This window comes from Macaca mulatta, chromosome 3, assembly GCF_049350105.2.
Source record: "Macaca mulatta isolate MMU2019108-1 chromosome 3, T2T-MMU8v2.0, whole genome shotgun sequence".
NCBI lineage: Eukaryota > Metazoa > Chordata > Mammalia > Primates > Cercopithecidae > Macaca > Macaca mulatta.
This window is the reverse complement of record NC_133408.1, coordinates 179354182-179379162: the sequence shown is the minus strand read 5'-3', so window position 1 is coordinate 179379162 and position 24981 is coordinate 179354182. Positions and strand designations below refer to the sequence as shown.

Here is a 24981-nt window from a genome sequence, read left to right as displayed (position 1 = left end):
ATACTGGTGAGAAACACAGGCTTATACGTAACTGAGAACAGGTGGGAGTGTGGGACTCCCACCCGAGAAGCGGCAGCAGCTGACCACTTCCTCAACCCTCAACCCCTCACAGCCACCCCTACAGGCCCACCACCACCAGCTGAATTCCCTTAAGTACTTTATTGTATACTCAGATCCCCAACTGGCTTCCCAGTGACAGCACAATATAAAACCACAAACCACCTGTATTTTACAAAGTATCTGGAAAGCATGCCGAAAATGTAACAAACCCAAGTTGGAGGTTTTGTCTGAAGACTATAAAACCAGTACTAGGACTGCGCAGAGCACAGCAGGACCCGGTTTCTCTCTCCGAGCTATTTTCTGAAAATGGGCCAGGACCCAAATGCACACACTGGGCTCCCAGGCAGGCTACCCACATCTCATTCATCTGGGAACATCAGGAGGCCAGAGAGGCCCGGGATCCACTGCAGTTTGGTGCTGGAGCCTCAAGTGTGTGCGGAGGAGAGTGTGGAGCCCCTACAGGCCCGAGGGCACTGCCTGCCAACCCCATGCCCCCACCACTTCCTCCCCAAGCAGATCAAGGGGGATAGGAAGAGGCCATAAGACCTTCACAAACTCTTTTCCAGCTCAATGTGAACACTACTTAATCTTCCCGTTCACTTCATTCCATCCTGCCCCAATGCAGAATAAACCATCCCTTGACTGTGTTCCAGAATGTTCTAGCACTTTCTGAGCTGTTTCCTCTGCTTCTTGTGTGCTTCTTGGGGGATAAGGCCATAGATCCCCCATGCCTGGTGTGGTGTCTGGCTTGTGGTAGGTGTGAATAAACATTTGTCATCTTGAGGTGACTAGCAATGAAGGAGCTGGAATGGCCACCTAAGAATACCTTAAAGGCTTAGCAACATGAAATGATGCCCTGAGGCCAGAAGGTGCGTTTTTTCATCCTCACACACCGCTATCTGCTGCACTAGAACAGGTGAATTTTGTGGTGGTCCCCACAGACTGGCACCCAGAGATGTGCCCCTCGCTATCCCTCCCCAAGCTCTGACTCTGGAACAAATGGCAGCAGACTTCTCTGGACACGAGTTATTAACTCTTTATTCCGTTAGTGACCAATACAAAGCACCACGGACACAGCAGGGGCCCTGCCTGAGAACCTAGGCAAGGCAAAGAAGGGGGACGCAGGGGACCTCTGGGGCCCAGGGCTGGCCTGGCCTAGGTGAGGGGGAAGCTTTCCCAGCCTGCCTCCACCGGCAGCCATGAGAGAAACCACTGGGGAAGCAGGACTACTGAGTGAACAGTCAAACCACCTGTCAATGCTCCTCCTTCCCCAGAGCACCAGGGCTGCAGTGAGGAGAGGGCTTCTAGGGGGCCAGAGAGAGATCTGTGGGGTGGCTCAGGGTGGACACTGAGCTTCAGAGGGGACAGTGTGTGTGCGTGCCTGTGCGTATGCATGTGTGTGTGTGCGTGCGTGTGCGTGTGTGTGCGTGCGTGTGCGTATGCGTGTGCGTGCGTGCGTGTGCGTATGCGTCTGTGTGTGCGCGTGCGTGTGCGTATGCGTGTGTGTGTGTGCGCGTAGGTGGGCAGATGCCTACACTACTTAGCATATGGGATTTAACTGCTGAGCCACACGACCTGCCTGGAGACAAAGGAGGCCAGGAACCAGGGACTCAGAGCGCCAGGGCCTGGGAGAGGGGCCTGGGGCAGAGGCCACCCACCCCACTGCTTGGTCTTGCAGAGGGCAGGCGGCTCCGCTGGAGCAGGTCTCGGGCAGACACCTCCCACAGGCCTGGGGGGAGGGGCCACCTCTGGCCCCACCCACCTCACGTATAGGCCATCTTGCTGCACACCCAGGGCCGGGTCATCAGACACTCCGTCGACACCAGCCTGGTGGGCTCCACGAAGACACACTCCCCTGGACCTGCGATGGTGAACCTGTGGCCAGGAGAGAAGACCAGGCGTTTATGATCTGGGACATTCAGCCCAAAACCCAGTGGCAGGGGAGGCCATGGAGGCCCTGAGGCCTATCCCTCCCTCACTTCATCACTGGAGCTGCCTTCTAGGACATTTGTGCTGACAGACTGTTCTAGCTTGGCATCCCATTGTCTTCCTACTCTGTGCACCGTAGCTTCAGCCACCCCGGCACACCGCTCAGACACGTCCTGGACACACACACACTTCCCCATTCTCCATGTCCTTGCAGGGTTGGCTCACAGGTCCCAGGCTCCATGACACCCAGTTCAGGGCCACTCTCTGCCCACCCTACCTCCCCACAGTCCCCTGCCTGCTCTGTGGGGCACTCCCACAGCCCCCTGGGGCCTCTACCTGTCTGTCCACACAGGTCCCCAAAGCAGTCAGCTCCTGAGCAGCGAGCTCTGTGTCCTCTCATCTTGGCCCCCTGCAATGCGCAGAGTCAAGCACACAGGAGGAGCTCCGCAGAGCTGGCTGAAGTCAGCTACCCCTCACAGGTTAGGGGCAGGCGGCAATAACCCCAATATGGGCTGAGGCTGTGTTGCCCAGGAACTCATTGACATCACACACAGACGTGTGCGGTAGAAAGATTGCCCCCTACCTAAAATCACCCCTTTCCAGCCTCAGAGGTTTCTTCTTAACCTTAGTTGTTCACCCAGACCTCCGATCCCTGCCAAGGTTGGAGGTAGACCCTCACAACAGAGGGCATTGGAACGACCCCAAGAAGGAGTGCAAGGGAAAGAACCTCTGCAGCGTCTGAGAAATGTGGCCAAAGGCCCCTTGGTTGCCAGGTGGTCAGGATGCCACAGACCCCAATCTGCAGGGCTCTGAGAGCAAGAAGCTTCCAGAAAGGCAGGGAGAGGGGTGGAAAGTGCAAGACCTGCTCAGCCACTCTGAGAGCAGACCTGAGAGGGGGACAGGAAAGTGGGTGAGAAACGGAAGGGGCACTGAGGCCAGAGTAAGGGGCAAAAATGAAGAGTGCTTGAGATAAGGAAAAGGAGGAGGAGGGGAAGCATCATGAATGCCCCTGCCTCCAGGGCTGCCATGGGCGTGACTGCCTAAGCCACCCTCAGGTGGGAGGGCAGCTGATGGCCACCTCTGGCAACCAGGAGGATCCGAGGGTCTCAGACGCCCTTCTGCTTTAGCCCTTGCCTTGGGGACGCTCACGTGTCATCATCATCGGGTTAGGAGCTGTGTTCCCCACCCCACCCCATGCCCTCCCGCTGGCACCTCAGAGCCTATTCCTCTAGCCACAGGGTCTGTTCTGAGGGTCCCACTCCCCTGTATGCACCTCCCTGCATTTCTCTAGGCCTAGACCACTTCTTTCCCCACGCCCCACACAGTCCCCACTGTACTGCCACAGCCACACATCTGCCACCCACTCCACCCATGACCATCACCCCCACACCACACACCAGACCCTGCATCACACACTCATTTCCACACCACGTGAGTCTTACAAAACCACCACGGCACACGCCACCACCTCAGCAGTGCCCCCTCCATCAAGAGATGCGTTCACCAGGAAAATGTGGCCTAGAACACTTCCGGGTGCCTGCCTTCAGATCCCCTTTCTTCCACAGCTACAGTGCTTAGGTGCCAAGTGGCTGCCCAGGACGAAGGCGTGTCTCCCATCCTCCCTTGCGGCCAGGTGCTGCCATGTGACTAAGTTCTGGCCAATAGGGTGAGGCCATCCAGGGCCCTCCCTCCCGTTCGCTGTCCTGTTGGGGCTGAATGGGATGTGGTTGTGCCAGAGTGGAGCTGAGGAGCGCCAGGCTGCATAGATCGGGGACTCAAGGGTGGAGAGACCCTGGGAAGCTCCGATGGCTTCACAGGGCAGAGCCACCAAGCCAGGCTGGACTTTTGTGAGAGAGGGAGAAGTACAGGCATTTTCATGACTGGGTCTCTGGCGCACGCTGCGGGACCCCGAGACTAGTATCTCTAGCTAGCACAAAACCAAGGGCTTCTCTCTTCGGGAGCTGTGTCCAGGGGGTGAGTCAGGCCTTTCTCAGTCTAAGGTCGGTGGCCAGAAGATGAAGCCTCAGCTCACGTGTCTGGATCAAACGGGTCCCCGTTGACCCAGTGGAATTCGTCCCCAACTCTGCGTAGTCCAATCCAGGGCTCCCTCCGCGTGAACTTGAACATAAATTCCTGCACCGAGGAAAGAGGGACACCTCAGGGTCAGATGCGGTCTCCTGACTGCTGTCACATCCCAAGACAAACCTCAGCTTGGAAGATACTGGCTCTCGGGAGGTACAGACGCCAGGAGAGTGACTGCTGTCTCGCTGCATCCCGAAAGTGAGGAGCTAGGCTTACAGGGTCCTCCGCGGTCACACTGCCAGAGTTCGGCTCCGAGCTGCTCGCTGACCTCACAGCAATTGCCTCCGACCGCTTGAAAGGGACCCTGGCTCTGTGTGCACACCCACTGGCCAGGAAGGCCGTACAGGGCTTGCCCTCCTAGCTCAGCAGGCCAGCATTCCTGATTTGCAGGAAGCTTGGGGATTGCCCATTGGATGGAGGATCTGGGACAAATCTCAATGCTCAGGTTGGTTGTCCTACCTGCAAATTTCTGGGACTTTCCCTGCAGACTGGGGATATCATACTGTGTATCAAAGGCAAACAGAAGTGATTTTCAGATTATCTTCTATTTTGGTTAACACCACTGTTAACCTCAAAATCCAAAACAGCCAATAGACTCCATTAATTGTATTTCTTTCATGTTTCTGTTGCTAAAACTGTTTTGGATGTTAAATGAGAGACCATATCCTGATTTGGATCTTTAGAAAATGACAACATGTTTTTACATTTCACAATGCATTTATAATTTGTAATTCTTTTTTCTTTTTTTTTTTTTTTTTTTTTTTTGAGACAGAGTCTTGCTCTGTTGCCCAGGCTGGAGTGCAGTGGTGCGATCTCGGCTCACGGCAACCTCCGCCTCCCAGGTTCACGCCTTTCTCCTGCCTCAGCCTCCAAGTAGCCGGGTCTACAGGCACCTGCCACCACTCCCGGCTATTTTTTTTTTTTTTTTTTTTTTTTTTTGTATTTTTAGTAGAGACAGAGTTTCACAGTGTTAGCCAGGATGGTCTCGATCTCCTGACCTCGTGATCTGCCCACCTCGGCCTCCCAAAGTGCTGCGATTATAGGCATGAGCCACTGCGCCCGGCCAATTCTTTTTTTCTTAAGAAACAAGTCTTGTGGCTGGGCACAGTAGCTCACACCTGTAATCCCAGCACTTTGGGAGGCCTAGGCAGGTGGATCACTTGAGGCCAGGAGTTCGAGCCCAGCCTGGCCAACATGGTGAAACCCCGTCTCTACTAAAAATACAAAAAGTAGCCAGGCGTGGTGGCGCACGGCTGCAGTCCCAGGGACTCAGGAGGATGAGGCATGAGAATCGCTTGAACCCAGGAGGCGGAGGCTGCAGTGAGCCGAGATGGCACCACTGTACTCCAGCCTGGGCGACAGAGTGAGACTGACTCAAAAAAAAAAAAAAAAGAGAGACAAAGTCTTGCTATGTTACCCAGGCTGGCCTTGAACTCCTGGGTTCAAGTGATCCTCCTGCCTCAGCCTCCTAAGTAGCTGGGACTACAGGCACGCTCCACCATGCCCAGCTAATTTTCCTTTTACTTTTTGTAGAGCTAGGGTCTTACTGTGTTGCCCAGACTAACTTCCAACTCCTGGGCTCAAGTGATCCTCCTGCCTCAGCCTCCCGAGTAGCTGGTACTAGAGGTGTATACCACATCACCAACTTTATAATTGGTCATTCTTATGGTTTATAATGCTAAGTGACCTCAACCAGTGGGCCTTGGATTGAAATAGGTGGCCTTGACAATGGAAGTGGAAACTGGAGCCACTCATTGACGTGCTCAGACCATGAGGTCTTCCTGCACCCCCAGTGGTTATGCAGCAGGTGGTGGCTTTGGAGATGGGTCACAGGGAACACTGCATCCTTTAGGGTGTGACTGTCCCCTAGAGTCAAGGTTGGGGGCCCTGAAGATCCCTTCCCCCGCCGCCCTTCACCTCGGCACACTCACCAGCTCCTTCTGGCTCTGAATCACAGCCAGCACTGCCTCGTGGGTGTGGCAGTACTGCCTGCCTGTGTTCCAGTCTCTGGGTTCCTCAGAAAAGAAGTAACACTTCCTTCCGTAGAGCAGCCAGTCCTCTGGGCAGGGCGCTTCACACTTGATGCAGCCCTTGGAAGCTGCAGGGAAGAGACCGGCTTGGCCCTGCCCGCCCCACTCCCCAGCCAGAGTCCCACTCTGCTTTCTGTGGCTCCCTCCCCTGCCTCAGCTTTGGCATCCTCCAGGGACACTGCAGGCGTGGCTATCCTCTCCGGTAAGCACCTCTCCTGGTGCCTGGAGGTAAAAGGGTGGCCACTAAATGAATGAGAAAGGGGACAGTGGGAAGCCTGGCAGGCGTCACCGCAAGGGGACATGACAGTGGCGCAGCCACTGGGTTAGGATCTCCTCTGTCTCCAAACTCCCAGAGGCATGGAACGCCAGAAACTCAGACTGGGAAGAGACCTGGCCGCTACGTGTCCGCTCTTTCCAGCTAGGCCAGGTACCAACAGCAGGACAGACTGCCCGCTATCATTAACCATGCCCACATTAGCTACCAAGGCTGCCATTCCACCACTGAACTGCTGGAAAGTTCTTTGCATTTTTTATTTTCTTAACCCCCTTGCTGTTAGTGTGCATGGAAAGTTCTTAAATGTTGAGTCCCAACCTGTACCCCTGTGACCGAGACCTGCTGGTCTAGGATCTAGCCTCTGGAGTGACCCAGAGACACCCGTTCTGTCTTCTACCCCCTACTCAAAGAAGCACACCAGCCTGCCTCATCCAGGTTGAAACAGATGCCATCTCTCCCGAGATTCCTGGCAAGGGTTGCTCTCCATACTGCCTGCTCACTGCAATGTCCCCAGGTTACCACTGAATCACTGCCACCAGGACAGACCGGGACACATCAGATGTGGCTCTACCAGCAGCGACAGTGACCACCATGCTGTCTTCCAGTTGTCATGGGATCTCCAGTCTGCAGACTGCTTCCGTGAACAGATCGGCGGGTATGTGCATACATGGACTTTTCTGGGAAGGGAGCCCGGAGCTTCTCAAAGGGCCTCCTTGCCAAATGGAATTAATCCACAATCTTAGATTGTTTTCATATGATCTGATTCTAAGCCAGGTCTCCCCCAGTGTCAGAACATGTGAAAATAACTTCTTACATCCAAATGCAGAACCTTATATTTATTTCTTCCACTTTTATCTCATTCACTCTGGCTCATCATTTGAGTTTTTCAAGATACATTTTAATCTTGATTTCTTTCACCCATCTGTCATGTGGGATTGTGTTTTTGGATTGTGTCAGCTGCAAATTCCATAAGCATACTTTTTGTTTGTTTTCATACAAGTGATTGATTAAAATGTAGACCAGGACAGAGCCAAGAACGGGCCTCTGGTACTCAAGCCCCTAGGGATCTCCAGCCACACAGACACCAATTCATCCATCGACACCCCCTGGGCATATATATCTGTTCAGTGAGATGCAAGTCCACCTGGGAGTACTGACCATGGTGTGGTTACATCTCACATCTCAACTGCTTTTCCGCAAGGATCTCCTAAGAGACTGTTGTGCTTTATTGAAATCATATTAGCTATGTCTACACATTCTCTGGCCTCCCAACCTAGTAAGAGGATAAAAGAAAACTGATTTAATTTGTAGGAATTATTCTAGGTGAATTTAAGCTAGGCCCAGTGGTTACCCTTATTTTTTGTTTGTTTTTTTAAGACAGAGTCTCTCTGTCGCTCAGGCTGGAGTGCAGCGGCACAATCTCAGCTCACTGCAAGCTCCGCCTCCCGGATTCAAGCGATTCTTCTTCCTCAGCCTCCCGAGTAGCTGGGACTACAGGTGCACACAACCATGCCCAGCTAATTTTTGTATTTTTTGTAGAGACAGGGTTTCACCATGTTGGCCAGGCTGGTCTCGAACTCCTGACCTCAAGTAATCCACCCACCTTGGCCTCCCAAAGTGCTGGGATTACAGGCTTGAGCCACTGCACCCAGCTGCCATATCCATTTCTAAACACTCAGAACCCCTGTCCTTGTCATACAAGCCCTATAGGGGAGGGTTTGGTAGGAATTGATAATCTTGGTGGAATTTTCCCCCATTTTATGGATTCCACCTCTGGTCTTACGGCATTTCTCAAAGATTAAAGACAGAGGCACTAATATCATTTTTGGAAACCCTTCAGAACCTACAATACACTTGTATTTGAATCTCTTAAAAGTAATCAGATTCCCTGTTCATATAGCCTCACACGTTCTTAGTTGCAGTTTCTACGTTTTTCATTTATCCAACCCTGTCAGTTCCACACACTCTCTATGTTTCTCAGGCCTCTCCCACTTAGAATGTTCTATTCCCTTGATAGGGTCCAGAATATGCCACCCTAAAATATGCCACTTTGACATATGGATCATTTTAAGCTGAAGGCAATTCAGAATCAACAGGATGAGTTCTCTACCCTCTCATCTGCCGGCAAGTAGGGCATAAATTTCCCTTTGGGGAGGGAGCTGCCCTACTCCCCATCCCTCACCCCATACCCTCCCATACCCTCCCATACCCCCACTGCCCACCCTAAACCAGGGGGGGAAGAGTGACTCATCATCAAACATGCCAAGGAATCAACACCAAGATTAGTTTGCATAAGCAAAGCTTACTAAAATAGCCTTTATCTCCTATTGTTCCTCCGTGTATTTCCTAGTCACTTCCCTTAATTTACCAGCCCTTGAAACCCAAGCCCTCTTTCCTTTGTTAAAAAGGTGTGTAAGCCCCTGAGTTTAAATTCTTCTTTGAGTTTCACTTATTATCTGTGAAATCCCACGAACATAAATATTAAGAAACATTAGGTACCTTTTCTCCTGCTAATTTGTCTTTGATAGTTTAATTTACAGGCCCCTAGACACTGAACTTAAGAGGGCAGAGGAAAAGCTTTTTCCTCCCTAGCACTCTCTACCTCCTAATCTCTGGGAAGCTCCTATTCATTCTTCAGGGTTCATTGCACATGTGTTTTCCTTCTGGGAAGCCACTGGGCAGTAATACCTCTATTATTGCACTTACCCCTGGACACAGGACACAGTGTCATATTCGTCTTCTTTTTAACCCTAGCACTTAGCCCAGAGCTTAGCACACAGCAGCACTCAATAAATGTTTGCTGACTGAATGTGATGTGTGGGGGTTTTTTTTTTTGTTGTTTTTTTTTCGAGATGGAGTCTCTCTCTCTCTGTCGCCCAGGGTAGAGTGCAGTGGTGCGATCTCAGTTCACTGCAACCTCTGCCTCCCAGGTTCCAGCAATTCTCCTGCCTCAGCCTCCGACTAGCTGGGGTTACAGGCACCCACCACCACAGCTAGCTAATTTGTGTACTTTTAGTAGAGACGAGGTTTCACCATGTTGGCCAGGCTGGTCTCAAACTCCTGACCTCTGGTGATCCACCCACTTCGGCTTCCCAAAGTGCTGGGATTACAGGCGTGAGCCACTGTGCCTGACTGAATATGATCCTTATTCCCAAACCATCTCCTCCAAGAAGCACTGTCTTCCTAACTTACCCCAAGTTTGTTCTGAGTTCTCACAGCACTTAAAAAATAATACCTAAGTAACATCTCCACTCTACTTGCATGGCTTAATAAAGGGGACATGTATAGTCTGTGTGTGAATATATTATTTTAAGCTAAAATCTCAACAACTGACACTATGTATTTTCTACTTACTTAGTCCCCCACAGGATTCTTGGAATGTCTAGAATCTTTCTTTAACTAATTAGATGTGCTTTTAACAAGGAGTGTGCAAATTGAATTACATAAATGCTCTGACATGCATGCTCACCCAAGATGCTCATCACCACCAAGATGGCGAACAGAAGGACCGCGATGGCACCCAGCAGGAGACGTGTGGTGGTGTCTAGGAGAAGAGAGAGGAGTTCAACATCCCACTACCTGTCCCACTGCCATCCCACCACCAGCCCCATATCCTGCTCATGAGAAACAGGGGGAGGTGGAGCCCAGCAAACTGTGTTTTTTTGTTGTTGTTGTTGTTGTTTTGAGGCGGGGTTTCACCGTGTTGGCCAGGCTGGTCTCGAACTCCTGACCTCAAATGATCCGCCCACCTCAGCCTCCCAAAGTGCGGGGATTACAGGTGTGAGCCACCACACCCGGCCAACAAGCTGTGTTTAAACAAGCCCTCCAGGTGATTCTGATGCAGGCTGGAGTTTGCGACCCACTGATGTAGAGCGCAGTTCTGATTCTGTGACTCCTCAGCTTGAAACCCTCCCTGCCGGGCTACCCACTGCTCACAGAATCTTCAGTGATGGTCAGAGCTTTCCCCCTTGAATCTTCTGCTCTTCTCTATGCGGTCGCAGGTTTCAGCCACATGGGTTCCTCAAAATAACCCATTCAGCCCTCACAGCCCTGCTATTGAATCTTTGCTCCCAAAGTCTCCTCCTCCACCTCCTCCATAGACACTCCCTAAAACTCGCCCACCTCTACACTATCCATCCTCTTCCTGATCCTCTGGGTTCTCCCTTTGTTATTTTCATTTATTTATTTTATTTTGTTATCATTTAATATTCTCATTTTATATTTAAAGAGAGAAACCTTTTAGACTTTAAACCTAGGGTATTTTAATAATTTTTTAAGTTGTGATGAAAATATGTAACATAAAATTTGCAATTTTAACCATTTTTTAGTGTACAGTTAGTGGCATTAAGTATATTCACAATGTCGTGCAACCATCATCACTGTCTGTTTGCAAACTTTTTCATCATCCCAGACAGAAGTTCTGTCCCCTTAAACAACTCCCATCCCTTCCTCTTCCCAGCCCCTGGCAACCACCCTTCTCCTTTCTGTCTCTATGAATTGGACCACACTAGGAAGCTCATATAAGAGGAAACATCCAGTATTTGTCCTTTTGTGTCTGGTTCCTTTCACAGCATGTTTTCAAGGCTCATCCATGTGGTCACATACGTCAGAACTTCATTCCATCTTAAGGCTGAATAATGTTCCACTGTATAGCAAGACCACGTTGTGTTTATCCATTCATCTGTTGGTAGACATTTTGGCTGTTTCCACCTTTTGGCTATTGTGAATAATGCAGCTAAGAACATGGTGTATGAGTATCTGTTCAAGTCCTTGCTTTCAATTCTTTTGGGTATATGCTTAGGAGTGGAGTTGCTGGATCACATGGTAGTTTTACTTGTTTTGTTTTTTTACTAAAGAACACTTATTTATTTTTACCAAAACTTTATCTTGAGGACATGGCTAAACTGTGTTTCCACCCTCCCCCCTCCAACTTGAAGAAGGGTTACTACAGTGAATGTTATGCATTCCAGCTGAATGGACTGGAACCCAGTTGGAGACTGAAGGACTGGAACCAACATTAACTGACAAAGAACAACTTCCATCTAAATCATCATAAAAATGTTTGAGTAAAAAAAAAGAAAGAAAAGAAAAAAAGAGGGGGCAACAGGGGTTTCTGATTGAACAAGATCTTCACATTTCATCTAATACAGTCCATCTTGGCTAGAGTATAACAAAGTGGAAACAGGATTACTATGATACAAAACTTCCACTACAGCACACTGTACACACCCGTGTTCCAAGCCCACCCCCATCCCCCAATGCTTCCAACACAGTTATTTCTCAGCCTGTTGAGCCTGCCGATGAAGAAGCATGTAGATCTTCTCTTTAATCCAGTCTTTTTTTATAAGGCTGGTATGTCTGGATATCAGCTCGGTAAACCAGGCAGCTGAGGTCTGCCAGATCATTGATGAAATCAAACAACTGACTGATGTCATATGTGATAGAGGGACTGTTGGGATTCATTCTTTTCACATGTCTTCATACATTTCACAAATGCCTTCCATGCATTCATTCACAGATTCATAGTCAGCATAAGTTCTGCCTTCTGGCCTCTTGGTAGTCTGTACCAGCAAAATGGTGTGAGACATCGCGCCAAACTCTCTTCGTTACAGCCGCTGCCGACACCGCCGCCGCTCCCAGTAGTTCTTTCTGAGGAACCACAAACTCCATCACTGGTTGCATAACTTTACATTCTCACTAGCAATAGACGAGGGTTCCAGTTTCTCCACATCCTCACCAACACTTGTTGGTTTGCATTGTTTTGATTACGGCCCTCCTAGCAGGTGTGAATTCCCTTTACAACTTTGTTTGGATTTTTTTTTTGACCATCTTAACCATTAAGCACACAGTTAAGTGCAGTTACGTCGTTGTGCACCCGTTTTGAAAGTGTTTTTTTTAGTCAATGTTATACATAAATCATAGATGAAAAGACTGTCTCTGCAGCTCAGTGTTTGTCTGTAAACTGTTACTTGTCCATCATGATAAAAGTGCCAAAATTGAGAGGAAGAATCTGTAGCAATTCAGCATTACCCGATATCCAAGTGCCTGTTGCTCGTTATTCATTTGTATTGTATTTTACAAAGGATTTTGAAAAGAAACCTGTTTCCTTCACCAAGGATAGTCTGAAAAGCACAGATTTAAGGAATCAAGAAATTCTAATAGGCTTCATTTAAAAAATAATAGTGCAGAGCGCAGTGGATTGCACCTGTAATCCCAACACTTTGGGAGGCTGAGGCAGGCGGATCACTTGAAGTCAGGAGTTCGAGACCAGCCTGGCCAACATGGTGAAACCTTGTCTCTACAAAAATTACAGAAATCAGCCGGGTGTGGTGGTGTGTGCCTGTAATCCCAGCTACTCTATAGGCTGAGGCAGGAGAATCGATTGAACTCAGGAGACGGAGGTTGCAGTGAGCCAAGATCACATTGGTACACTCCAATCTGAGTGACAAAGCAAGACTGTCTCCAAAAAATAATAATAGTAGTAATAACATTGCTCCTTCCCCAAAGCCAACCATTTTCAACTCTTTTAGCTGACTCTTTTGGTATTAGCTCCAAATTTCTAAGTGCCATGTGTATGTAAATACTTCTAGATTTTTTTCTGTTTTAGATATAATTTATTGACTTCCCATTATAGTGATGCAGACTTAATTCTCTGCATTACCACTCTACCCTGACCACTCACTCCCTGCCCTCTCAATATCATAGTTTGTATTAGCTTGATACTTTGGTGTTATATTCTTAGGTCAGTGTAAACAGTACTCTCAGCAAAGCCATGCCGTGTGCTGTGATCATGTCCACAGAACTTCGTTTCCCTGTTAATCCTGGTCTTCTTTTCCCTTTGCTCAGTTTCTGTATGCGTATCATATTTCAACGCCAAAACTCCTCTTTCATGATGAGACAAAATCGGAATTTCTCTTTTACTTTGGTCTTAGTTCAGCCTGCTACAACAAACTGTCATAGACTGGGTGGCTTAAACAACAGACATTTATTTCTCCTGATAGTTCTAGAGGCTAGATCAGGGTGCCAGCATGGTCAGGTTCTGGTGGGGGCCCACTTCCCGGCTTGCTGACAGTCGCTTTTTTACTGTGTTCTCACAGAGTGGAGAAAGGAAGTTCTGGTGTCTCTTCCTCTTCTTATAAGGGTAGTAATTCCATCATGGGAGCTCTCCCTCATGACCTCATCTAAACCTAATTACCGCTCAATTACCCACCTCAATATCATCACGTTGGAGGTTAGTGATTCAACCTATAAATTTGGGGAGGAAACCAACATGCAGGCCATAACGACCATCTTGAAGAAATGTCCCTTGGAACTTTCTGACCTGCTCGAATCTGACTAGTTGCCTTCTAAGCCCAGCTGCCATCCAGGGTCTCCCCACACCAGCAGTCTGAGGATTTATCTGCCCCTCTCCTATGTTGACTCCTCTATTCCTTTTCTCCCATGCCTTCCCCTTCCTTGGTTTACTCCCTCATCTTGGTGAAGCACATCATCCAATGGCTGCCTGAGGAAGGGTAGAGCCAAAGCATTGCACTGCACAAACCCGAGGAGCAAAGATTCTCATTGTGTTCCATGGTGCACTGGTGAATGTTGCTCGTGGAATTGTGAACCCAGAGGACTAAGTATTATAGATCGAGAATAATTTTCCTTCAGAATTTTGAAGGTATCACTTAATTGTCTTCTAACTCCAGTGTTGCTTTCAAAAAGTCTAGGTCCATTCTCACCCATGATACTTTTCAACTGCTTAATTATTTTCTTTCTAGATGCTTTTAGGGTCTTCATCGCACAATGTTCTAAAATTTCATCATTGCGTGCCATGCCTTGGTTTGGTCTGTTTCATCTACTCTAGTAGGCCCTTTCAATCTGGAAAGTGGTATTTTTCAGTTCCGGGAAATTTTCTTTCTTTTCTTTTCTTTTCTTTTTTTTTTTTTTTTGAGACAGAGTCTCGCTCTGTTGCCCAGGCTGGAGTGCAATGGCATGATCTCAGCTCACTGCAACTTCCACCTCCTGGATTCAAGCAATTTTCTTGCCTCAGCCTCCCAGGTAGCTGGGATTACAGGTGCCTGTCAATTTTTTGGCTGGCTAATTTTTTGTATTTTTCGTAGAAATGGGGTTTCACCATGTTGGCCAGGCTGGTCTTGAATTCCTGACCTCAGGTGATCCACCCGCCTCGGCCTCCCGCAGTGCTGGGATTACAAGCATGAGCCACTGTGCCCAGCCAGGAAATTTTCTTTAATTATATTATTGATGATTTCTTCTCTTCCATGTTTTGTTTTCTTCTGGAAGGCATAGTCTTCAAATGTTGGATCTCTTAGATTGGTCCTCCAAATTTCTCATCTTATTTTCCCCACTTGCTTGCTATCTCTTTGCCTTTTTGCTCTATTTCCTGGAACATTTTCTCAATGTTATCATCCTACCCTTCTACTGAGTTCTTAATTTCTGTGACTATATTTTTAATTTCCAAGGTTTGCTTGGTTTTGTTGCTGCTGTTCTATGAATACCCACTCTTAAAGAATCCTATTCTTGTTTTAATGATGATGCAGTACTTTCTCTTATCTCTTCTCTCTGAAGATATGACTGACAGGTTTTTTGGAGGGGTGGGGAAAATGAGCAGAAAGATTATTTCCCCCTGTATAACCTCTGTTTTGGTCTTGAGCTTCCATGTTAGAGACTTTCCTCAGTGGTCTGGGGACCACAGTTATCTGTTCATGATTAAGGCAGGAAGACTAATGACTTTGTTGGAGCCTCCAAGCCCATAGATGGGGGCTTATTAGCTGTGGGGGACACAGTAGAGTGACCTGGCTGGGATGATCCTTGGGATTCTCTGAATGCTTATTTCATTATGTTTTTCCTCTTGGATGGATGAGAGTCCATGGAGGAGGCTTTTCTGTTTTCTCCCCTAGAGAATACGGGCTAGCTGAGGGAAGAGGCTGGGACGTTGTCCTCAGCATTCAATATGTAAATGTTGGCTTAGTTGCTTGCTCTCAGGGTGGTGCTGTCTTTCTTTTTCTTTCTTTCTTTCTTTTTTTTTTTTTTTTTTGAGACAGAGTCTCACTCTGTCACCCAGGCTGGAGTGCAGTGGTGTGATCTCGGCTCACTGCAACCTCCTCCTCCTGGGTTCAAGCAATTCTCCCACCTCAGCCTCCCAAGTAGCTGGGATTACAGGTGCCCGCCACCATGCCCAGCTAATTTTTGTAATTTTAGTAGAAAGAGGGTTTCACCATGTTGGTCAGGCTGGTCTCAAACTCCTGACCTCAGGTGATCTGCCTGCCTCGGCCTCCCAAAGTGCTGGGATTACAGGTGTGACCCACTGTGCCCGGCTGAAGCCCTCTTGAGAGATTTCACCCCAGGTTCCTGCCAGGGCTGGGGAGAATCTGTACAGAATGGGAATCTAAATCCTCCTTAAAGAAATTTTCAACCAGTCCTCCTGTTCTCAGCCCCATCTTCAAGCACTGCCACCAACCCCTGAGCCTTAGGAGTCCTCCCATGAGGCTGAGGTGGCTCCTGTCCTCTCTGGACTTTCTCAGGTGGGGTGAAGTCAGTTACCATTTATCCACTTGCTCCTTAGCTCTCTATTTTGTTGCTATTTTCTCTCTTGTTCTTGTCTTTATGGCCTTTTAAAAATCCCTTTGCTGTTTGGTTTGGTTCTGTTTTGTTTTGGTTTGGTTTTTTTTTTTTGAGATGGAGTCTCGCTCTGTTACCCAGGCTGGAGTGCAGTGGCACAATCCCAGCTCATTGCAATCTCCACCTCCCAGGTTCAAGCAATTCTCCTGCCTCAGCTTCCCGAGTAGCTGGGATTACAGGCACGTGACACCATGCCCGACTAATTTTGGGTTTTTTTTGCTCACTGCAACCTCCGCCTCCCAGGCTCAAGTGATTCTCCTGCCTCAGCCTCCTGAGTAGCTGGGACTGTAGGCGCCCGCCACCATGCCTGGCTAACCTGTTGCATTTTTAGTAGAGTTGGGGTTTCTCCATGTTGGCCAGATTGATCTCAAACTCCTAACCTCAGGTGATCCACCCACCTTAGCCTCCCAAAGTGCTGGGATTATAGGCATGAGCCACCGCACCTGGCCCCTTTACTGTTGTATTAGTGGGCTTCTGAAGGGAAAAAGAAAAAATGCATGTGTTCAGTCTGCCATCTTGACCTGCAAGTCCAACAAACATTTCTAGTCTTTCCTATGGGCAAGGTCTCTGTTGGCAAGTGACGGGGAGTCCTGGGTGGGTAGCTTCAGACGTGGTAAGAGCTGAGCCTTCAGCCTGCACTGGACTGGGCTCTCTCTATTCCTGCTCTGCTGTCCTTGGTGGCAGCTTCATCACAGTTCCCTGGAGCTACAGGATGGCTGCCTATGGTGAGCATGCTGAGTGCACCCTTCTTCTGCCTTCTATTAGCCTCTTCTCTATCATTGATGCTGTAATCCTTTGTGCACTGAAGATAAGAGTATAGCATCTGACATCACTTTGCCTGGGTTCAAATCCCAGCTCTGCCACTTTCTAGATGTGTACGGATGGTAAAGTTTCTTAGCCACGATTGTAGTTCATTTTCCTCATCTTGAAAATGAGGTAATGATAATATCTATCTGTCTCTTAGAGTGTTATAGGAATTCAGTGTACAGTGCTTAGCACAGTGCCTGGCGTAATAAACTCTACTCAATCAACTTGTGGTGATTATGCGGGCCATCAGTGTGATGATGACCATCAGCCCTAGGCTCCTTTGGGGTAAGGACTGTGCTTTACTCACCTTCAGATTCCCTGAAATAGGGCTGGGTCATTGCCTTGCATGTTACAGAGCACCCACTGGGACTCAAAAACTATGCAATAAATTTAGTCACACCAAATGACAACATCCTTGGTCGACCTTAAATTCAACTGAGTTTGTAGGAAAGACCACACAGGGAAGAGGGATCGGTACATATATCTCCAACACTGCCAGACCCGAGGTGCCTCTTCATTATGTCTCAGAGATAATTTCTCTAGATGCTGCACTGGACCATGCTTCCTCTGACTCTGCAGGTACTCCTTCCTTGCCTCTTCCTAGTGTCCAGTGGTTGCTGACGGACTTTGGCACTCCTTGGCTTGCAGCCACATCACTCCAATCTCTGCCTTTATCATCACATGGTATTCTCTCGGTGTGTCTTATGTGGTTCGACTATGTCCCCACCCAGATCTCATCTTGAATTGTAGTTCCCATAGTTCCCACGTGTCATGGGAGGGTCTGGGTGGGAGGTAATTGAATCATGGGGGCAGGTTTTTCCAAAATCATGCTGTTCTTGTGATAGTGAATAAGTCTCACAAGATCTGATGGTTTTATAAAGGGCAGTTCCTCTGCACACACTCTTGCCTGCTACCATGTAAGACGTGTCTTTGCTCCTCCTTCACCTTCCTTCATGACTGTGAGGCCTCCCCAGCCATGTGGAACTATAAGTCCATTAAACCTCTTTCCTTTATAAGTTACCCAGTCTTGGGTATGTCTTTATTAGCAGTGTGAGAACGGACTAATACAGTGCCCTTGTCTTCATGAGACCATCTTCCTATAAGAATTCCAGTTCATACGGGATTAGGGCTCACCCTACTCCAATCTGACCTCATCTTTACTACAAATAATCTGCCAGACTGTATTTCCATATGCAGTCACATTCAGAGGTACCAGAGGTTAAGACTCCAACATCTCTTTTTTGGTGGGGACACAACTCAACTTCTAACAAATGTCTAACTCATTTCTTGTTCCCTACTATGCCATGGCCCATATTAGATGGCGTTTAAGGGTGCAGTTTATTTAGGTTTCTAACTGTGTGTGATTTCGCCTAATATTAGAAAGAACAACTGAAAAAACCTGACTCCCAGGCCCAGACAAAGCTCCCATCATCCTCACACTCATATCCCAAAAAAGGCCCACGTTGCTGTCTCTAAGTCATCGGGGACACAGCCTGGCAAGCATAATCTTGACTTAAAAACTACCAAATGTGAAGTTTGGTAATTTTTAAATTTTTAAGAGGCTAAAAGCATGTGTGTGGTTTTGATCAGGAAGTTGTGGGTTTTTGCCTAATCAAGAAACTTTCAGCATTAAAAATTCAGAATCGGTGAGCACTGAAAAATCTATAGGCTGAGGCACGCAGGCTCACTCTGTCCCATCTCCTGTACCCCCAGGCCACTCCGCCCCACTGCCACTCTCAATGCCGGAAATATCCCCATCTCGAATCACCTCTCCTGTTCCCAGAACCCAGGCGGGCTCTCCGGGTCACCTTTTCTAGCCTCATACCCCAGGCTGGAAGGGAAGGTTCATACCTACAGTGAGAGAAAATACTTGATTAAGGCAACTTCTGTTTGGCTTCCTGTTTATAAAGCTAGTTATGCATCTCAGAAAAGTCTGAAAGACCTGGGCTGTAATCCCAGCTTTCTGATTTAAGAAGCTCTCTGACTCATTTAACCCATAAGGAGGGAAAAACGTCAATGCTGGAGGTGGCAGGGCTGTCTGGGGAGCAGGGGAGGAGAGGCTGTGTGTGGGAATCTGATGATCCCCAGCTAGCCTCACCAAGGCTGATGTCCTTGGCCATGCAGGAAGGGGTCAGAGCCTTCACAACAGGGCTTTGGGATGTCCTTGGGCAAGACACTCAGGCTCTCAGTCTCGGCTCCCTTGTCTATGAAACAGAACACTCACCAGTCCCTTGCAAGGGGGAGAGGTGAGGACTGGGATGATGACCATGAAAGCCCCAGCACGGCTCCAGCACGTAGCAGGTGCTTGCTGTGCATTGGAAACCTGGCGATAAGGCAGCAGAGACTTCTTGGGAGGGTTCAGCTTGGTCAAGTCAGGAAATGTCCCATTTCTCTCAAGACAGGTGCTTGGCTAAGCAGGGGCAGCATAACCCTGGGTCCCCAGAGGGACAGATCCCTCCTCCCATTGACAGTGTTTCATTACGTGAACTCTGGACTCAGGTTTGGGGTGGGAAGCAGAATCAAGGGAGGCTGACCAGAAGTCAAAGTGTTGCAGCTGGGTGTGGGCTCCCCTGGCAGAGCTGCAGGAGGCCAAGTCCAGGCAGTCGGGAAGAGGAGTCACCGTACACACAGCCCACACTACAGGGCCTCTGTCTACTGAGAGGTAGAAATCATGACCTGACTTAGCAGATGAGGAAACAAATGCTCCTAGAAGTTGGAAAGCCCACCAGCCTGTGGCAATGGAAGGCTCTGACCCAGCTTTACCAGATGCTCTGCTTCCTGCACCTCCCCACACTGTCTCAGGCCCTGTCTTGGAACCTCCGAGAGAACACAAATGTGCCCAGGGCCCAGACTGGTACCTGGATGTTGCAGAAAGAATGAATGCACGCTGGAGACCAGTGCAAAAGCCAGCACTGGGCCATTGCAGCAGCACCCTGCAGAGGACCAGCTCTGCTGCTCGAGCTCCTCTCTTCTGGGTCCTCCAGAAGAGAACCCCTCCTTCCATCTGGGTCCTCCAGACCTGTCTCTCTCCACCCTGCCCCATCCCCAGTACTCCAGGGCTTAGTTCCCACATGGGACAGACTAGCTCTGGCCACCTGACCCGGAACACGTCGTGCTCTGGGTCTGGGACACCTTTCCCTCTGTCTCCTCTCAGAAGAGGGGAGCTTGGGGGTACCCAAGGAGACCTTCAGAGAACTGGCCGAGGGGAGGCCCCTGGTCAGACTCAGACTCCAGATCCTAAAACTCCTGCAGGCAAAGAAAGTAGGCCTGAGATGCTGAGCACCCAAGGACCACAGGCCATCAGGAGCGGGACTGCTCCTGGGGAGTCCAGGGAAAGGAGGAGGAGGGGACTGCAGGTGGCATGAGTCAGAGAGCAAGGCAAGGCAGGAGGCCATGGTGAGGCAAGGCTGGACCACAGGAAGATGCTAAGCATGGGAGTGGGCTTGACTCAGGGTCCCAGGCAGCCTCTGGGTGACCTTCCAGCTTGGTGTGTGGTCTCTTCTGCAGCCTGACTGGCAGGTGGGCAGCCCAGCCACAGTGGAGAGGAGGAAGCCCAAGGGGGTAGAAGTCAGGGCAGGAGGTGGACAGGAAGAGCAAACAGGAGGCATTGAAGAGCCACAGCAGCCCAGAAGCAGCCCTCCCATGGGGGCTTCGGTTAAGGTTAGGACAGACTCTTCAGCAATGCTGATGAATAAATGAATGAAGAAACACAGGCAAGAGGAGGGAACAACTTCAAGAAATAGCTTTGGCAGGAGGGAAGCGTGGGAACACAGGGCCACTCCAACAGTAAAGCCGGAGACAGCGTCACAGGGAGGTGTCCCACCACCTCCATCCATTCCACACAACTCTTCACAACCCACAGCTCTGCCACAGCTCCTCAGTGACGCAACATCTTCGCCTCCTCCGTCCCTGCCACTGTCTGGGGGTCCAGCTTCAGAGTCTGCACAGCCCTTCCTCGGACAGTGCACGTCCCCTGGCCCACAGCCTTTGTGCAGAAGGCTGGTATTACCACCCCCACCTCACCACCCTCAGCAGCCCCCATGACCTGTCTTGGCCCGGGTGCTGATTATGTCCCTCCTGGTGCACTGCCCCACCCCCTCCCTGACCTGGAGCCTCAGTCCCACCCCTCTGGGCCACCACCAGTCTTCCAAAGGCAAACCCACTGTCTCCACCCCTCAGTAGCCCCTTCAGAGCAAAGTCCAAGCTCCTGGGCAAGACCTGGCTGGCCCTTCACCGTCCGGGTCCTTCAGACCCGTCTCTCTCCACCCTGCCCCATCCCAGTACTCCAGGGCTCAGTTTCCACATAGGATAGACTAGCTTTGACCACCTGGCCCGGAATCATCGTGCTCTGGGTCTGGAACACCTTCCCCTCTGTCTCCACGCCCGCTCAGAGGTCACCTACTCCAGGAAGCCCTCCTTTTCTGACACTGCCTCCATAAGGATGAGCGATCCAGGCTCCGGGCTTCCCTAGTTAATGCTGCCCAGGTCCTCCTTGTCCCTGGATTCAGGGTGCCAGGAGCACCCTGAGAAACACCCAAAGGGCCAGCCACCCTCTCACCAACTCCAGCATCTCCCACACCACACGCCGCTGTCGGTAGCTAATACCAGTTTCCTAAAAGCTCGTGAACTTGAAATCAATTCTCCACTTGGGTTCCTGCCCCCGCAGCAGGCCAGAGGTCCCTCCCTGAGACAGTCTGATGGAGGAGTAGGTGTGACCCCTGACCTTGCAAGGAAGAGCCTCTCGTGGATTCTCCACCCCTGCCCTGCCCTCCCCACATGCCCCACCAACACGGGGTCCCCGCGGCTCTCACAGGGGCGTGCACCACCTCTGGGGTCTCCAGATTTCTTACTTTACTTGAAGTATGTTCACGGCCACAGATTCCGCCACCCTCAGGTGGGTGTCAGGCAGTGGCTGTCCCCTTCATGCGTGAGGAGACGAAGGCTCAGAGCGTGAAGCGCGCTCCAAGGTCAGACAGGGAGTCGCAGCAGCGGCGGGGTCGAGGCTGTGACTCGCGGTGGCCCCCGGTTCCCTCCCACCCCACCCCATGAAGCGGCGTCTGGCCGCCCTGAAATGAATGACTCCGCCGCGTCCCGGCGCCGCGCTCCCAGCGCTCCCCTCTGGGACAGCGGCCAAGGTGACTCTGACCGCCTCCGGGTCCCGGGTCGGGCCTGGGCAGGGGTCCCTGGGCCGGGAGAGGGAGGCCGCTCCGCGCTTACCCTCCAAGGCCGCCTTCCAACTGGTGCTGCCCTCGTAGCCCGACCCGGATCGCCGCAGCAGCCCCTCGGGGCCGCGGGCCTCAGCCTCTGCGGGCGAGCGAGGCCTGGGGGCGGCGGGGGCGGCGGGGGCGGTGGGGGCGGGCGCGGGGCGCGCGGCTACCGGCGGCGGCGGCCGGGCCCTTGCAGGGGGCTCCCGGGCCGGCTCCATGCGGGGCGCTCCGCCGCGCCGCGCCCGCGCTCCTGCACCGGGGTGCGGGGCCCAGCCCGATGCGCACTCGGCGCTCCGCGCGCCCTGCGGGCCCCCCAGGCCGGCCTCGGGTGGGCTAGGACCGCGGCGCTCGCAGGCCGGGGCTGAGCCCGGCTCCCCGCGCCGGAGCCTCTGCGCCGGGTGCCGCCGCCGTGCGCTCAGCGCCTGCCCCGCGGAGCCGCAGCCTCCACGCACAGCCGGGCTGGGGAGGAGCGCGAGGCGGCGCGCGGGAGCCGGGAGCCGTGGACCCGCGCGGGGCGGGGCGGGCGCGGAGAGGGAGGAGGCGTGGAGGAGCGGGGACAGCCGGGTCCCCGACCCCGCCACCTGAGCTGGAGGCCGGATGCTGCCGAGCTGGGAGCGCAGTCTTGGAGCCGGGAGACCTGGTTCTAACTCAGCTCCACCTCCCCAGCCGCCTGCTCATCATCTGTGAAAATGGGAATAAAGTTCACGGGGACAGTGCAGGGAGTCTCAGGGAAGATGAGCGCCTTTCTTCCAGGCTGCCCCGGAGCCAGAGCAGAGAGTGGTAGGGGCTGTAACTTGACCCTCAAACTCTTGATAAAGGAGAGATACGTCCGAACCATGAACACAGAGAGAGTAGAGTCTAAAGGAGCGAGCGAAGCAACGTTGCAGATTCAGTTAACGTTTACTGAGCACCTACTAAGCGCCAGGGACTTTCACATATATTAGCTGACAACGCCCCCAGGTGAGGCCGAGAAGTGGAATTTTGAGGTCAAGGACATTTCCGAAGGCGGCGCCAGGCAGGTATGTGCTTGGCGGGTGTCTGACTCCGGAGTCTTCACTGGCCCCTTGCCTCAGCTGACCTCGCGTCGCCTGAGGCCCTACGCCTCCAGCCCTGATCCTCTTTCCCCTCCACCATTCTCAGTCCCACCTCTGGTTCCTCTCTCAATCTACAGTTCTTCATCCGCAGCTCCTCCTGCTCCCTCCCCCAAATCCAATAGGCCACTGACTCTCGTGAATTCTCCCTTTTAAATATTTTTATTTTTATTTTTTGAGACAGGGTCTCGCTCTGTAGCCCAGGCTGGAGTGCAGCGTCAAAATCACGGCTCACTGCAGCCTCGGCCTCCCAGGCTCAAGCGATCCTCCCACCTGGGTCTCCCAAAGTTCTAGGATTGCAGATGTGAGCTGCCGTGCCCGGCCCGTTTTAAACTCTTAGTCTGCCCATTGCACTCCATCCCTCTAGCCACTGGCCAAGTACAAGCCAATGCCTTCTCTTGCCCGACCACAGCAGCAGCCTTCTAAGCGGTCTCCCAGCCTCCACTCTTGCTCCTTCCTTTCCAGCCCCTCCCACTCAGCACCCGCAGCATCTCCCTAAAGTGCAAACTCACCACTCCTTCAGGGGTCCCTTTACCTGTGGGTTAAGGCCATCTTTTTACAAGGCCTGAAGGTCCCTCATGGTCGAAGTCCTGCTCCTACCTAAGGCTTCCTCTCCTCCCACCCCTTCTCTGCCAGCCCCAGACACACCCAACTATTCTGACTCTTTCCTCTGGGCCTTTGAACACTCTTCCCTCTGCCTGGAACCCATCTCCTCCTTGGTCCTTCTAACCCTCCTTGTAGCCCCCATGCACCCTAGTTTGTCTACCAAATTTCTGCTAATGCTTCTGATTGCACAGTCTCTAGGATACTGCATTCATTCAGATTAGGTTCAGCAGACTACAACAGAAAACCCCAGGAAGAGTTTAATTAGAAAGAAGGGTTTTTTGTTTGTTTTGTTTTGCTTTGTTTTGTTTTGTTTTGTTTTTTACCTGAAAGAAGTCTAGAGGTGATCAGCCCAGGGCTGGATTGAGAGCTCCAAGACCATCAGGGACCCCAGCTCTTTCTCTCTTTCTGCTCACCATCATCCTTAGTATATACCCTACATCTTCAGGATTCCCTCATGGTCTCACTGTGGCCATTGTGGTTCCAGCCATCACACCTGCACACCAGATTACAGAAAGTAGGAAAAACCAAGGGGAAAAGGGCATGCCTCTTGTTGAATCAGACTTCTTTAAAGAGTTTTTCTGGAACCCCCAGTGATTTCCACTTACCTTCCACTGGCCACTTCTATCCCAAGTAAGTCTGTGGAGTATAGGGGCAATTAGCTAAAGCCATTGCCACGCTCAATAACGCAGAGATTTTGACAGGAAGAAGGGGAGAATGGAAAATGTGCATGACCAGCAATCCCTGCCTCCTAAGCCTCCTGTGATCCCAGACTGTGGCACCTGTCCTTTGGGCCTTTGGAACACTCTCCACCTCTCTTCCCATAGCACTTGACACATCCTACTGTCATTGCTTGATCCCCAACCAGATGGCCAGCTGTGGCGTGAGGGCAGAGGCACTGCTATATCCCCCGTTCCTAGGGCAGTGCCCCATTGGAACACCAGGCCCAAAGCTTCAGACTTCACATAGGCACAAGGAAGCATCAAAGATGTTTGAGCAAAGAAAGGTCATGGTCACACCATGCTTTAGGAAAATTAACTTTGGTACCAGGTACAAAGCAGTTTGGGAGCAGATCAGCAAAGAAACTCTTGAAATAAACCATTGACATAAAAAGGAGTAACAAAGGCGTGATACCAACGCATTGGCAGTGGAGCTGACCTTAGGAACTTCCCAGTCAATCACAATATCCAGGACCTATCGGAAGCAGGATCTAAGCCTCCCAGAGTCCCTGCGTGCCCTTGTCAACTTCCCTGCTCCCCTCCTGATGCTTTCTGGGA

General features: G+C 50.9%; 1 protein-coding gene and 1 pseudogene across 2 annotated transcripts; both read right to left on the bottom strand.

The window, feature by feature from the left end:
- Positions 1 to 1076: 1076 nt before the first annotated feature.
- On the bottom strand, positions 1077 to 22430 carry CLEC2L (C-type lectin domain family 2 member L). 2 transcript variants are annotated; one of them, XM_001108763.5, is made up of 5 exons: positions 22021 to 22430; positions 9845 to 9919; positions 6003 to 6169; positions 4022 to 4122; positions 1077 to 1935 (listed from the first exon to the last, which is right to left on the bottom strand). In XM_001108763.5, exons 1-5 carry the CDS (start codon positions 22226 to 22228, stop codon positions 1824 to 1826), a joined length of 663 nt encoding a protein of 220 aa, XP_001108763.2. In that variant the 5' UTR covers positions 22229 to 22430; the 3' UTR covers positions 1077 to 1823. The 2 variants fall into 2 exon arrangements, with proteins under 2 accessions (XP_001108763.2, XP_028702199.1); XM_028846366.2 differs by lacking the exon at positions 9845 to 9919.
- LOC144339987 (enhancer of rudimentary homolog pseudogene) lies at positions 11537 to 11988 on the bottom strand (annotated as a pseudogene).
- Positions 22431 to 24981: the final 2551 nt, after the last annotated feature.

Bases quoted from the DNA above. Each gene is read 5' to 3' on its own strand.
- CLEC2L (XM_001108763.5), bottom strand. From the start codon at position 22,228: ATGGAGCCGGCCCGGGAGCCCCCTGCAAGGGCCCGGCCGCCGCCGCCG. The intron at 6,170-9,844 runs GTGAGCATGCAT...TCTTCCCTGCAG, and splicing joins GGTGGTGATGAGCATCTTGG to CTTCCAAGGGCTGCATCAAG. The intron at 1,936-4,021 runs GTGAGCTGAGGC...TCCTGGCCACAG, and splicing joins GACCCGTTTGATCCAGACAC to GTTCACCATCGCAGGTCCAG.